Here is a 16,009-nt window from a genome sequence, read left to right as displayed (position 1 = left end):
GACAAAAATCCCCAGGTTTGGGGGCTAAAGAGACAGGAGAAATCCTGACCCGGGGCCGACCTCGGAGGAATGGCCACAAGCCCCAGTGAGTCACATGGCAGGTGAAAGATTTACTGCCAGGGGAGCTTTTTGATCCTCTCCCAACACTTGGAGCCTCTCGGCCCAGTTGCTGGCTCCTAAGTCAGACTGTCTCCTGGGAGCACTGCTCAGGTGGGAAGGTTTTCTGCCCAACCAAGACCCCGCCCAGCTGCAAAGTTCATGACATGCAGTAGTTCTTCCTCAAATCTCCATGCTCCTGGAATCATGTGATTCTGAGACCCATGTAAAGAGAAGATGCATTTCCAATCCAGAGCTGTAGAAATGATGTCCAAGCACAGGAAGGCTGCAGCCACAAGGAAGATGAAGACTAACTTTTTTTGCTTTCTTGCTTTTATTTTCTAAACCAAATCCAAACTCTCTCGGTTTTCACTGGCTGTTGACTGGTGAGAGGGGAGTGAGAGGCAGTTACCTAAGAGCAGAGGGATTGCAGAGCAAGAGCACACACTTGGGGCCTTGCTGAGCCTTTGTGATAGATCCCCAAGGCAGGGAAGGCCCTTCTTGCCATTTCCTTTAGCCCTGCTTCTTCTTTCGTGCGAGAAATTCAGGTCTTGACCACCCTGAAAGACTTTACAATAACCAGAGAAGTAGGGGAATTTATGGCATCACCAGCAGCTGAAAGCTGAGGGATTGAGAGGAAAAGTTTTTTCCCTCAAACTGCAGCTACCTTGACAAATTCTCATGATCTGTGACTGACCTGCAGGAGCAGCTGAGAGGAAAGCAGAGGCCAGAGCAGGCTGGTTTAATTGCCTTGGCCAGGAGCTCTTTCCCAAACTGAGATGTGAGAAGGCGTTAGGAGTCTGAACTAGTGCACAGAACTTGCAGGAACCCTGGAACTCCCTCCTCTGCTCACCTGGGCTTCCTCTGAGACAGCTGGGCTGGGTGCAGGAGCTGCTGAGAATCCAGGCACCCAAGTGAGGTGCAAACGAGCTGGATAGAACAGGCTTTGCCCTCACAGGTGTCAGGGTTTATGGGGTGCCCATCACTGTGCTCTCTGGCCCCTGGCAGCCCATATCTGTGGTAAAAGAAGCAGCAGAGCCACCTCAGCTACCTGACAGTTCCCTCTTCCCCACAGCACCGTGGTGTTCCTGCTGAGGGTGCTGAGGTGATCATGGAGTACTTCCTGCAACACGTAAAGGGCACAGATCTTGGAGAAAGTTCCAAAAGCAATTAAGTAAAAGCACACTGGGGGGTTTCCAGGTACTTAGGGAAGAAGCCAGCACTGCCTGAAAGGATAAGAGATGTGAAATGGACTCCAGCTCCACAAAAAGTAAGGCTGAGTGCTGGTGGGGCTGTGTAGTTATCCCTTATTGGATGCAGGAGAAATAAAAATAAAAGAAAGAAAAGCAAGCTGAGTCTCTCCCACACACACTCCTCCCGCTCAGTTACATCTCTAAGACACAAAACCATTAAATCCACATTCACATTTTTCCCTGGTCCTCTGCGCTGCCCTTTCTGCTGGGGAGAGGGGAAGCAACGCCTGGTTTCCATCAAGGCTGCTAGGAGGCCACAGGATGGCTCACGCAGAGCATCGGACATGTTCAATTTCAATGTCCAACCAGGAAAAAAACCCTCAAAACCCAAACAAACCGTTTTTATGATCTCCACATCCCAGCACAGCATAATCCCGCTTCCGGTCTCTGACAAGCACAGCCAGCTCCTGCCAAGGAAGCATCTTCGGGATGGGGACATGGCCCCGGTGCCCCTGGCTGCTGCCCTGGGCTGGGAGGGGCAGCGATCTCCCCCCTCCCGGGTTCCTGAGCTAACACTGCCCTCGCACGGCAGCCTCGAGCGAAGAGGGATGTGCAGTTCTCGCCCCATCTGATCAATCTGCTCGTTCCTTTGTTTCTCAGTTGTGTGTTAAAACGGCTATGCAGTCTGCCTTGGTTTTGAGCTTGAAATCTTCTGTGGGTTTCTTGGCAGGGAGCACACACGAGATTAAGTAGCATAATTCATTGCTCTATACAAATAACAGATTAAGTGGCAGAGTTTATCTCTATCACAAGTTTCTGTTATATCCTCTCAGACTAAAGTCAGCATCTGCACAACAGGTTGCTGCTTACAGCTGTCCTCCTTTAGCTCTGCTGCCCGTCCTTCTCACTATGCTGGCAGAAGAGCCTCCACTCATCAATTTGGGAATGCAAATAAGAGTTTCCCCCTTTCACTGGGGTATGCTGCCCTTGTCCTCACCTGAAGACTTTCCCCTGACACCTCCTAAAGACCCTTGACAACACACATGTTGTGTGATGTGATCTACCCTTGCTCCTTGTTCCATGGTGCTCACCAGTGTCACCTCTGGTGTTGCCTTCCTCAGCTGAGAGCTCCCTGAGTAAAGGATGACACTCGGGCAGCACATTGCAACATTGTCCTGGTTCATTGCAAAGGCCTCCAGACACATCCACAAAGGCAGGCACTGGGGACACTGGGATCTGTTTTGTATGTAAAGCTTTCAACATCTGATCATCCTCCTCTGTGAGAGCCCAAGTGTCTGCAAAGCTACACTGCAACCTCTTTCCTGGCTAAAAATCAAGGCTAAAAGCATGATTCAACCAGTGCCAGCAGAGCCTTTGGAAATACCATGACAGGCTTCAGATGAACAAGTACTCAAGTCCCAGGTTTTTTCACCTGCTTTCTCAGTGCAGCAAAAAAGTGAGGCACCTTTGCCTGTAAGGCTGATGGTCAGAAGGAAGAGCAATATCAGGAAAAAAAACCAAAACACTTAATGAGAAAGTGAATGTTGGGATGCTCCATGTCAGCATTGCTCTGGAGCAGCACCCACCTTGTCAGCTGAGCGTGCAGGTTTGATTCTGGACAACAGGAGCTATAAATTATGCATGAAATGGAGCCAAGGATGTGCTTGAGAAGGGAGCAGGAGCATGGGGTTGAACTTGACATAAGATTCACTAGGAAACATGAATCAAATGAGATGCTGCACTTGATAGGCTTGATATTACAGGAGGGGAGGAATTCTGATCATAGAAAAGCCCAACATCCTCCAAAATGCAAGGACACATGGCCCTTCAACAACCTCCATCATTCTTGCAAGTTGTCTTTTTGTTGCATTCAAAAGGCTCCATAAAATGCACCTGTGCAAGCCACACAGGTTTGTCACAAAATACCTCATAATCTGAGATTTCTTACTGCAGGCTTGGCATTCCCACTCAGCAGTGCCCTTCTCTGCTCCACATCTGCAGAGTTTTCAGCCCTGAGGAGGTAGGTAGGAAAGGACAGTGAACTTGAGAAGCCTGGCACAAAACATCCACACAAAGCAGAACTCCATTGGCTCTGGAGCCATCAGTGCTGAGGGCAGAAAGGCAAACAAGGGAATGTGGGCCTTGTTGCTAGATAGATCATTTATTAAAGTGAAATTCAGAATTTTATCTTTGTCAGACAGTACAGAGTTAAAGTCTCATACACAGTGGAAGCAGGACATTTCCTACACCTCAGAGAAATGAGTTCTACAGTTTTTGCTATAAGTTACTAAGTTGCTTTAACAATACACAGCTATATTACACAGTTAAAAATACAAGGTGTCCAAAACATTTGGCATAAGATCAGCACAACACATGGAGGCCAGAAACAGAAGAGGGAACACAGTTTTCTCTCCCAGTAAGCCTGCCAGAAGACTCCAAACCTGCAAGTTACCTGCTACCCAACTCCCCTGCAGTAGCTGTGGAGCGGAGGTGTGGGTAGGACAGGAGTAAATCCAGCCCTGGTAGGGCTCAGGTAAGCCAGAGGCTCCTGGAGCCTGCTGATGTACAGGATGGCCTGCAGAGCTGCTTGCAAGGGAAGTTCAGGTTCAAGGCAGGAGCCTCCCCCTCTCCCCACACCTTCTTCAAGCATTTAGGTCATCCCAAACAGATGTGTTCACAGGCAAGTCAAAAACACGAGACCAGGGATAGCTGTGAAAAGTGCAAGGCATATCTTACATCCCAACAGTTCATTTGCACTTAGAAAGTGGAAAATGAGAACTCCCTAACTTGATAAGCTAGAGATGGTTAAAGGGCATCAGTGACACACGGAGTGAGGCATCAATAACATTCCTTCACCTTTGGGACTCTTCAGTCCATGCTCTGGGCAGTACAAGGACTCCTTTTGGATGGGAAGCCACCTTGTATTACCCACGTTTTGAAACTGTAGAGACAAAGTGACTCTAGTGCTCCAGGGAAGTCCAGCGATCTGCAAACTTAAATAAACAGTCCCCCAGCAGACCCCTCCTCTCCCCTCCAACTGCAGTTCCTGCTGAAGATCTCCCATTGGTATTTACATTTGGCTCAACCAAAATATCTAAAGTGCACAGCTCGTCCTCCTCCCCCTCTCATAAAACATCCATCACAAGAGCTGACACAGAACAAATCTCCCTCCACACTGCTGCTGTGGAAACATGTTTTGATCAGTCTCTCTGTGGGCCACATCCTGCTTCATCCTCTCTGTGCCATCATGACCCACATGAAAACTCTTAATTTACTGTGGATTATTTCAGCTCTTGTATTCAAAGCCTCTCTGAACCCAGCTTGCACTTTAGACTAACTTGGAATGCCAGGCTTGACATGTTTTGGTCAAGTCTTGCACACCAGGGTATCTAGTTGTTTACAGCCACATTTCTAAGGAAAACTGGGACACCAGAATACTGGAAACAAGTGGTACAAACCTCTGCTTTTCTCAGGCTGAGCATCTAAAGTGCCTGGCAAAAGAAACATTACTTTTTAATGCAATTGTTTACTTCAGGTTGATATACAATACAATACATATCTTTCAGATCCAGAAATTTTGAAAACTGTATTCTAACAGAACCTCCTTGGATGTATTTGCACTTTTCAGCCATCAGGTTGCTACTGACTCGAGTCTTTGCATGCTTCCAACTCCCCTGAGTCGAGCTCAAGCCAATAACTACCAGCAATGATTTCTTCTTCTTCCCTTGAAGTGAGCAGAGGGTCAGCATACAGGATGAAATTAACCCCAGAAGAGATGTTTCTGCATTATTTGGATTGCATACTAATGGCTTTGGATCTATTCAGAACTCTAATTAAGTTAATGGAACTCTGCAATGAGAATTGAGCTAGGCTATGGAATTGCATTAGGCTATATAATGGCTGGAGACCTTCAGAGACGATTCCTCTGCCCCAGGGTGAATGTCACCTATGCAGGCTTGTAAGAAATAAGCTTCCACTATTATAAATAGAAGATGACATCTGGTCATCCTCCATGCCCCCAAGGCTTGTGCTCCATGGTTCAAAGCTAGACAGAATTTAAGGCCCATCTGTGAAAAGCAAAATGCAAAATGCAAAAAAAAAATTTCTTATCATACCAGCCAAAGCGATTTGGGTCTTACACCTTTCCAACAAGTCCCATCTAAAAGTGCTGAGAAAATGTCCCACCTCATGGCTTCACAAGTGTGAGGTTCAAACACATTTACTTTGACGTTTAAAATAAAAAGTTGGAAAGTCTTTTTTTTTTTTTTTAACTTGGCATGCAGCATAAGGAATCGAACACACAGCACGGTATCGTACACAACGACAATTGCATTGTTGCGTTTTCTGGTTATTAGACACGAAATGCTTTTCAAGAATCACAGGCACCCTGAACATGGATATTGCTACTGAATTGACGTGTGGTTTCAGTTCATAGCATGGAGCCAGCAAGTGGCTGACCCTTCCAACAAGACCATCAGCTTTCTGTTGCTCAAGGTGTTTTGCTCTAGCTAAGTTGAGAACAAGGTAATAAGGCATTTGCAAGGGGTTTATAAGGCCATGGGGTCTGACAGCCAAAGATTCTTCTCTTTCTTTGGTGTCTTGCCTCCAAGCTTTCCACCTTATAAACAACTGCTAATGGCTGGTAAACATCTCTTCATCAATACACTTCACTAAGAATTTTTTTCAAAAAAGTATAATTGCTTTAGAAGTGAAACCAACAAGGATCACATTTAACATCAATTGACCATTTTAGGAAAAAAAAGAAAATTTTCCTGGATACCACCTCGGCACAAAAGCATTCCAGTGAATACACCTGAACAGATGGAACCTGCCACCATATTTCCTTGAAAAGAATCATTTTGCTGCTGGCTACTAAACAGATTTATTTACTCTTAAAAATAAAACAAAATAAAATACAACCACAAAAAAACTAAATCCCAAACAAACTACATTTTTACAGTTTTGGTCTAGAATCGCAGAATCACAGAATCAATTAGGTTGGAAAAGACCTCTGAGATCATCGAGTCCAACCTATGACCAAACACCACTGTGTCAATTAGACCATGGCACCAAGTGCCACATCCAGGCTTTCCTTAAACACTTCCAGGGACAGTGACTCCACCACCTCCCTGGGCAACCCATTCCCATATTTATTCACCCCTTCTGTGAAGAAATTCCTCCCAAAGTCCAATCTAAACCTTCCTGGTGCTGCTTGAGGGTATTTCCCCTTGTCCTGCTGCTGGTTGCCTGGGAGAAAAGGCCACCCCCACCTAGTTCCACCCTCCTTTTAGGGAGTTGCAGAAAGTGAGAATGTGCCCCCTGAACCTTCTCTTCTCCAGGCTGAACAATCCCAGCTCCCTCAGCCGTCCCTCACAGGACCTGTGTTCCAGATCCTTCCCCAGCTCCACTGCCCTTCTCTGGACCTGCTCCAGAACCTCCATGTCCTTCCTGGACTGAGGGGACCAGAACTGGACACACCACTCGAGGTGTGGCATCACCAGTGCCTAGTACAGGTGAAGAATCACTATGAGGCATAACCCTCCCAACTCAGAAATCAGAAACTCCTTTTCCCTTGGTAATATTCTCTGATTACATGAGAGCTTTGAAGATTAACATGCAGTCAGAGAACATACCCTTCTAACCATCTGTCCTGAGTGAGAGAAGCCAGATCATGTTGACTGATGTGGGAATGACTCCACCCTTTCAATAAGGAAAGGACTAGCACAATTAGGAAATTTTTTAACATTCATGAAACACTGACACAAGACACTCTCTCCTCATTCCTTGAACCTCTCTATCATCTGATGTTCTAAAAATCCATGCAGAATTGAACAAGGAAATGCTGAAACAATCACACTTCCCAGATGTCACAAATGGGATGTGTACCATAACAGAGTATTTCTGCCTATGACACAGGACTTAAGACAGGCTGAAGTTTGTTGAACATGTTTTTGGAGTATTAGCAAACAATTTAGAGTGATGTGAACAACTTGCTTTAAATTGTGACTTGAATTTTAAAGAGAATCTGGGAGAGCTTCAACGAGAGCTTCACTAAGTGAACCCTTCATGCCTTACAAAACATGATGCATTACTAAGCTGGGACCATGACCTGTGTGTTTAGCTCTTCAACAAAGCTTCATCCAGTTTTGAAATAATAAAACGTGCCATTTACAAAATGCTAGCCAAAGTTTTCTACTGTTCATTTCGTTGCTTAAGGCTTGTTGAGAATATCCTCTCTATGTGGAGTCTTGGCATCTTGCACCAGAATGGAGACATTGGTCAGGACAGCGAAGAAACAGAGTAGTGCTTTATACCATGAGATCCCCTGAAGAGAATTTGAGGTCACTGGAGAACAGTCAGTCACAACCAACACTTTTACAAGCTCCTTTTGCCAATATAACCACTGTGTTATCTGTAAGGACACCTCGGCTTTAAATAAAATCAGGGTGATCTCCTCCTCCAGTGCCCTGTTAGGGAGCACCAGTGTGCCACCCTCACTCACACAGCTCTCATGAAAGCACATGTAATGTTCATGAAAGGCAAATGCTTTGATGCTTCTTGCCCATTGCAAAGAGAGATGAAATGTATCATTAAATGCTCCAGTCAGATCACTGCCCTGGTTATGGTGTCTCATACATAAATCTGCTTTATACTAAACAGAGCCCCTGAATCCACACAGCAGTTTTGTGACAACTGCTAAAGCTTCAGTATAAAATTCACATCGTTTGTAATCAATACTGACCTGACACAGAAATTAGGAGACTGATGTGTTAAGCCATTGTTTCACCTACCATCACTGAAATATGTGTAAATGAATTAAACAAGCACATCTACCAACATGATCAGACCCAGCAAATAAGCTGTGCTTGCCTTATAATACCACATTCATAGAAATGCAGAAGTTTTTAAATGCTTACAGAAAATTTAATTAGTGAGTTCTGAAATAAAAGAAATTAGAAAAAGAGATTGCAGAGTTGGTTGGCATCTGTGTTGGATGGGGTTGGGAGGAAAAAAATGACAAAAAAATACATCAATTTCAGATTGGTCAAGTAGCCTTCACTGGAGTAGATCTGGTGAGCTGGAGCATTTGTAGAAGTTTGGGACTTGAAGCACTGACTCAAGGCAAGAGCATGTGTAGGTGAGCAGCAAGTTTCAGACAAACTTCTGACCCATGCACCTCGATAATGAATTTTATCTCTGCTGCTCTTCCAGTCCTGTACCAAGACAAACTGCATGGTGGTTTGTGATGCAGCCTGCATTCAGTGAAAAAAATTCCATCTGGGATCTGAATTGCACTGAGATGTAGATTTCCAGAAATGGTTTAAAACACCAAGTTGACAAACTCCACAGTTCTACAGGTTTATTTGGTTTCCCCATTATCCTCATTTCTTTATTCCAATATGACTTTGAAATGAGGGGAAGAAGTCTTCGGAAACATGCTGGGCACATGTTTTCAAATACTCCTCATAAGAATGTCTATATTTTTTTCTGTCATCCAGACACTGCATTTAAAAAAAAATTTACAATATACTTTAACAGTTTTTATATACCTAAAATGCACAATACCACATGTTCCTTCAAGGTATCTCTTATTCCAAGACTTGGTAATCTTCAATCTAGTTGCTTGCTGCCTTCTGATTTCTGGTCCAGCCTGCTCTTGTTGTTCTTCACCATGTAGATGAAATATGCAAGTGTCTCCTTCTCATTCACTGGAATATTTCTGAAGTGACGACTGACAGTCTAGAAGGACAACAAGTAAAGAGACAAAAATGCTGAAATTAAAAACTAGAAATAACCAGAACAGGGTTTCTCTTCACTTTCCAAAACTGATTTTGTGGCCACTGAGCGCGTTATCCTTTGAGTGAAACATGCACCAATTCCAACTGTCAGTCCTCATTTACCTCCCTCTCTCTTTACAGCTGGAATGTGTGTATGAACATAGCAGAGCCTTGCTATGTCAGCAGGATTTGCAGCCAACCTGCAAGCGGAATTTGGAAGCCAGAATGTCCTCCTGCCAAAGCAGCACAGTTTCTCCTAAGCGACATTTCATGCTGAGATTATTTGGCGAGCAAGTTGTCCCTGCACCTCAGTGTTTTAAAGGAGAGTGTCAAAAACACTGCAGCACTTTGCTGTGTGAACCAGATGTAGCAAAGCTTTATCCAGAGCCTTCTTCCTTTGGACTCTTGAAAGGAACCCTGGGGACTTTGCAATGGGAGGGTTAGGATTTGATTATGGCAACCCCTCTCTGAGAATAGCATAAGCTTTTGTTCATCAGTTGTTTTTTCCTCAAAAAATGAATGGAGAAAACATGTTAGAGCTGGACAAGGTGTGCTTCTCACATAACAGAGGCTCTATTTTGGTACCCAACACAGATCCAGATCTGGATTTTGATGCAGGTCGAGCAATTAAGTCACTCCAAGAAGATTTCTGGAAGTCTGAATTTTCCTTATAGTGGGATAGCGCAAGGAGTGTAAGAGCCTCAGGCAGCAGTGATTCAAGCATAGGAGCTGGAAGAGGATCCAGCACAGAGTGAAAGCTGCTCAGGCTTCAGTGGAAATCTGGGAAGTGCGTGACACTTTAAGTTAGGTTCCCTTTATTTTCCGCCTGCACAGTAATTGATCTTTTCTCTCCTCTTGGGTACGTTCATGGTAAATTCCTTAAGCAGGCTGTCCTTCATGGCAGGAGGCAGCTGACAGACTATGAACTGGTTAGTTAGAATATGACAAATCAGGACTACTAATGAGGAACAATCCCATCCTGCTTCGTTCAACTTACTCCTACATGCACTACACATTCTTTATATTCTGTATAATCACTCCCTGGTTGACTTTGAAAGAGAGTAAGACAGTGTCTTGCTGACTTTTTTGGTCTGTCAGGTCTTTGTTCTTTAAAGCAAAAATAAAAGCAAACCAGTCAGTTTCAGGCAGACAGTTGTGAAAGCCACAGCTTACAAAATCAACCTCGCTACCATTCAGTAACTTTTTTTCAAGTTTAGAGAAGACTTTTCCCACAGCACGCCTTCAGATCAAGTCAGGAAAGAGAGCAGAGCAGAAGCACAGCAAGCACAACTCGCCCAAGTAACACAGAGACACAGAGAGTGCTTTCTGAACAAGTAGCCATATGGTGAGAAAGCAGCAGAGGCCTTTAAGGAAAAGCCTTTTATAATACAGAATCATCAGGACAAGGGAGGGAAATAAAGAATCTGAAACCATAGACAGTGATTCTGCCTTTAATAATAAGCAATTCCAACGAGTTCAAGTGCCTGTGAGGAGACAAAAACTAACAGGAGCACTAAAGGAGACTATTTAGTGGGTTAAGTCTGAGTTTCAGCTGAGCAACCAGGTAACACCCAGGCCACAGAAAACCAGGTTCTGTTTCTGCTTCCTAAAGGGCACTGACTAGGACTATGAACAGGGTGGGAAAGGAAACAGAGAGAAACAAGTTACTGAAAGAGGCTTCCAAGAGCCAGTGCCCATCCCTTCCAAGGCTGTCCCAGGTGAAAGGAAGCAGGCAGCTTTCTGCTGGCATCATTCCCTGCAGCCTTTCAGAGAGCACTCAGTCTGTACTGGTGACTCACACAGGTGTGAGTGTCCACAAAACGTGCACGTGAAACACAGGAGATAAAAAGTTTTCTCCTAACAGAGATAACACCACCTCTGTCATCACTTACCTCTGCAAGCTGAGCCTTGTTGAGTCCAGGCCTAGTCTGCAACTTGTAATGTCTCTTGTAACGCCGCAGGGTGTTCACTTGGAGCTGGAACAAGTCAACCTGGAAGTGATGCAAAGAAGAGGGCATGAGCACTACCTTTAGCTTCTCTGAGTAGTTATTTTATCTAAAAATATCTAAAAAATAACTACTTCCTCCTCAACAGGACTGCTCCTTGCTTGCATTCAGAACCGCACTGGCTTGTCTTACTGACAAACCTAAGTGTATTTTGTGTTTGTTAATGCTAAAGGACCAAAATAGCCTCAGGGAAATAGAAAATTTTGTTCTGGTTCACATGCTGTCAACAGAATTGCTGGCCAATTTCTGCTCTCAATTACACCTCTGCAACCTCTAAGCAAAGGGGAACCTTTTGTTCCCACAAGGTTTAAAAAGCTCACACATGAAATAACAATTTAGCAGGCACTGAACAAATGGCTTGTGACACAAAACAGAGTACAGAGATGAAATGAAATTCAAATACTTAAATGGGAAGTACACAGTTTAAAAGCAAAGGGGGTGGTGGGGAGGTTACAGCAGGGAAGATGAAGATCATGTGGGAAATGCCAAGTTTCAAAGACAAAAGGAATCTCTGCTGAAAACTGAGAGGAAAATGACATTAAAACTGACACGGTGCAGAGTTCCCTGTTCAGCTGAGTGTCGCACATCTCTACAGCACCAACATTTTTAGATGCCAACTGGGTCTTCAGCAATCACCCTGGCAACTACTGCAAAGCTTGAACAGGAAAGTTTTGATGGAGAACCTTGTAGAATGGAAACATGAACTGTGATAACAAAAGGTCAGGTTATCTTTAAAAAAACAAAACACACCAAAAGCTTGCTAGTCTTTCAACACCTCCACACAGGAGGTGTGTGCACAAGCTTTGCACCAAGACACAGCTTTGCTGGCAAAATGACTCTTGGTGGCTTTTTTTTTTTTTTTTTTTTCCCAGAAATAAAAGGCTTTTTGCCAATTGGGTTGGCATTTCCAGCAGAGGGCTCTGCTGACGTGGCCATGCTCTGCTTCTCCCAGTATCACCTCTGCACAACTTTTGCCATGTCAACAGTACCAGAAACATCACTGAAGCAAGTGCAGCACGCAGTGGCACAGAGAAGGGATTATTCTAGAGTTCTCTATCACAGAAAACTTCCCCCAGGCCTATCTCCTGAAAATAAAAATGTGTTACAAACTATTTAAAGGTAGTTTTAAATAGCGCTAAAAAATACCATATACGCAAATATCTGGAGCAGCTCAATATCCCTGGATATCAAATACCCAATCAAAAAAAATGACCTATTGAATTCTGTGGTATATTCGCAAAATGATGCATGCTAGGTAACAAAGAATTATGTTGGGGTCTCAGATACCAAAAATAACTTATTTTTAGCTTTAAAAAAATCAGTATCAAATATAGTTTTAACTGTACATACACGAAGCTGTGCAGTTACCTTATCACACCTCTTTTTATAGAAAACTTTACACGGGCAAAGAGATCATACAGGAATGAAGAAGAAAATTAGGACACCACGCATTAGAAAAAAGTCTTCCTGGAAACTGAAAGTAACTCCACAGCAGCTTCAGTGGCCTTGCAGTTTAAAGTATAAATATTTTTTGATATATGAGAACATCCAAGTGAAACTTCGACATGCTCAGAATTGGTAAAGCAGCCCACAAACCTCTGGAACATCCGTGTCATGCTCAGGAGAGTCACCTCCATCATCGCTCGTCTTCCTCTTCCTTTTGTTCCGAACACTTTGAATGAAGTTCTTGTGAAAATCACAAATATACAGATGTCTCACCTAAGAACCAGAAGGGGTGAAAAAGCAATCAAAACAGATACTGTGAAACAGCATCCAACAACAGCCACTAAGGCACCAGTGAGAGTGCATTTCTCATGACTGGCATGACTGACTGACATCAAGGAATTTCTAATCTTAAACCCCAGGCCTGATACCACACTCTTCATTCAGAGATAACTTACCTTACAAAGACTAAAGGCAAAGAAAACTAAGAGCTCAAGCTCCAGCTGAACTTGAACCTCTGCAGATAATACGTTTCTTTTTTAAGGCTGCAATAATATGCCAGTAAAAAATGGGTGCTAATCTGGAAGAAGTGCATTTATTTCAGGACTAACTAGCAGGTCACTACAAAAAAATAATTCTATTCCACTCTTGTGAACTTTCTGGCTTAAATAGTACAGAGAATTATTAATGCAAGTGTTTCAAAACACTGACCAAATAAAAGTTGGAGTGATCACTCCAATTAAAACAAACCAAGCAAATGCAGAATAGCCTCTTTCCTATTGCTTGTTCAGCCATGGAACCTCCCTTTTAACAAATATTATCTCATTAGCAAAACAAAGGACCTCAAATGATCAAAATTATTTGGTATCTGTACGGCAAAAATATCTTCATATAACACAGGCACCCTACATCCAAAATGACTCCATGCAGCCTGCTTTACACTTTCCCTTTGTTCTGACTTCATTAGTCTGATCTCCCCTTTTTGTTTCTAAAGCCTGGCATCTGTCAACAAAAGACTCATTTCTAAAATGCAAGAAATTACTACACCACTAGACAAATCTGCTGAGGACTACAACAGGGATAAATACTCTATTTTTTAAGAATAGGTTTCGAATTGAGTCACTCTCTTCCCGTGACATGATGCATTTTGGCTAAGCAGAAGAGACCCAACCAATTGGGGGAGCTGCCAAACCGACTGACTCAAAACTTCACCTTTTTTTTTTTTTTTTTTGTTTTGTTTTCAGTGGTTTTGATCTTTAAAGATCAGGCAAGAAAAGCGTGCAGAGCTGAATTCCGTTAACCAAGTCACTTCTGAGAGACTGAGAAATTCCTTCTGTGATTTTGACGGTCTGCTCTCCTCTACGTATTTCTCTGCTGGGCAAACAACCCGTTTCTATCTCGAGCTGACAGCTGTCACTTAATGTCATTAGGCTGCAAACCGGGCTGCTCTGTGTGCGAATAAGCCGTGCTGAAGAGGCAGCACAGCTCTCTGCCAGCTCGGTTTTTAACCTGCTGCACTACAACACCAATTCTTACCAATTAAAGAAGTAACGTCAGTGCCGCCTGACTGAAGCAGAAACCACAGCGCTGTTTTCACCTGACAGCACCAGCCTTTCCAACCCGAAACCGCAATGGGAACAGCACTCCTGCCTCCCAAGCGCTGACAGCTCGCTCCTTTGCTTCCCCGCACACCACCTGCCTCCCAAACAGGGGGTTCAGTGCTTTAGCTTCATTACGGCTCCCCAGACGGGCAGTGCCATAGGGAAAAGCGGGCTCGGCACCCGGGGAACGGCCGGGTCCACCCAGGCACGTCCTTCCCGAGCGCTGTGCCGCTGAGGATGGGCAAACGCAGTCCGGAGGCACCGAGCCTGCCGCACACAGCCCCGCAGCCCCACCGCGATCCCCCCGGCCGCCCGGGAGCTCAACTCGCCGGGCGGATCCGCAGCTCCCCGGAGGCACCGCAGTGCGGTGGCGGCTGGGGCCGGCCCGGCCGCCCCTCCGGGAGGCTCGGCGGCGCCCGGCAGCACCGGCCGAGGCCGCACTCACACTTTTGTCGACGTCCAGCTTCAGCTTCTTCTGCGAGATGCTCTTCTGGATCCTCTTGCTGAAGGACGCGTTGCCGGCGGGGCGCACGCAGCGGTCCCCGTCGTCGATGAGGCAGCAGCTCTGGCCGTAAAAGGGGGCGGCGGGCGGCCCATCCCGGCTGTCCTCCTCGGTGCTGAACCCATTCATCGCCCACCTGCCCGCCCCTCACCCCGCGCGGGGAGCCGACAACCGGGGGACCAACCGGGGGACGAGCCGCCGTCACTACCGCGCCCTCGGGGGGACCCCGCCGCCCCCGCGGGGGCCCCCCACTAGGGCAGGGGAGGGGACCCCCCTCCGCCGCCGCTCAGCGCTGCCCGCGGGGTCGGGCCGGGCCGGGCCCCCCAAGCGCCGCCGCCCGCGGGGAGCCGGGACCGCGCAGCGCTCGCACACACAAAACCGCCTCCCCGGCCGCGGAAGTCCCGCCCCCCGGGCTGCAGGCGCGGCTGCGATTGGGCCGCGCGACTGGAGGGGCGGGGCGCCCCGCGCCGCTCCGAGCGCCGATTGGCCGAAGGAGCTGCCCGTCCGCCGCCGCCGCCCGGCCCCCGCAGCCGGAAGGTCGCCGTGAGGGGCGCGCAGAGGGAGCGGCGGCTCGGCCCGCCCGGACCCTGAGGGGAGGCTAAAGGGAGCCGGCCTGCCCCGGCGCCGCTAGGCAGGTGCGGGCTGGAACCGCCGGCAGGGGCCTAAGGGCTGCCCCTGCTCCCGGGAAGCGCACGGGACACCCGCATCCAGCCGCGGGAGCGCGGGTTCCTCCAGCCGCCCGCAGCTGCCCCGGCGCCGCTCGTGTGACAGAGCTGCAGCTGCGGCTCCCGCCCGGCCCTAGCACAAAACTGGGGTCGGCACAGCCACAAATGCCTGTTCGTGGGTACTCACCTAGGCAGGAGTAGCTGGCTGAAATGTAAATTTTTTTATATTACAAGAAATACAAAATTTCCTTTTGTTTTTTCCCCTTCCTAATCACCAGGCTGAGATAGCGAAAAGATGGGACCTGGAGAAGTGTTTCCCAAAGCAATGTGACTTTGAGCTTCACATTTCTTTCATCTCCACGGGAAAAAAAAAACAAAAACAAAACAACCAAAAACAAAAAACAAAACAAAAAAAACCCCAAAAAAAACCCAAGCCCAAAACGTCTCCTAAAAATAAAAAAGGGGAGAAAAAAAGGAGGAGAAGTAGTGGGGGGAAGAGAATCAAATTCCTACTGATCTATGAAGAAAAGATGTAACTTCTGGAAATGTGGTGACTTCTGTAACACCAGCCAGCAAATGCTGTTGTCAGAGGTGCGTGAGCAGCCCTGAAAGGAAAAGGATTTCATCTTCCTGAAGAAAAGACTTTCTGCGCAGACAGAAGAAAGGTTCTACAGACTAAAATGACTTCAAAGCCTGAAATCCTGCACATGGAACAATGTGCGTGA

At 46.2% G+C, this 16,009-nt stretch overlaps 1 protein-coding gene across 1 annotated transcript; it reads right to left on the bottom strand.

Annotated features, from left to right (window-relative positions):
* Nucleotides 1-3,431: 3,431 nt before the first annotated feature.
* SAP30L (SAP30 like) lies at nucleotides 3,432-15,013 on the bottom strand. Its single transcript, XM_085073789.1, has 4 exons — nucleotides 14,563-15,013; nucleotides 12,670-12,792; nucleotides 10,960-11,058; nucleotides 3,432-9,029 (listed from the first exon to the last, which is right to left on the bottom strand). The coding sequence occupies exons 1-4, from the start codon at nucleotides 14,746-14,748 to the stop codon at nucleotides 8,901-8,903; spliced, it is 537 nt and encodes a 178-aa protein (XP_084929915.1). The 5' UTR covers nucleotides 14,749-15,013; the 3' UTR covers nucleotides 3,432-8,900.
* Nucleotides 15,014-16,009: the final 996 nt, after the last annotated feature.

This window comes from Lichenostomus cassidix, chromosome 13, assembly GCF_008360975.1.
Source record: "Lichenostomus cassidix isolate B80296 chromosome 13, HeHo_3.0, whole genome shotgun sequence".
Classification (NCBI taxonomy): Eukaryota; Metazoa; Chordata; class Aves; order Passeriformes; family Meliphagidae; genus Lichenostomus; species Lichenostomus cassidix.
This window is presented reverse-complemented; position numbering and strand designations above follow the sequence as displayed.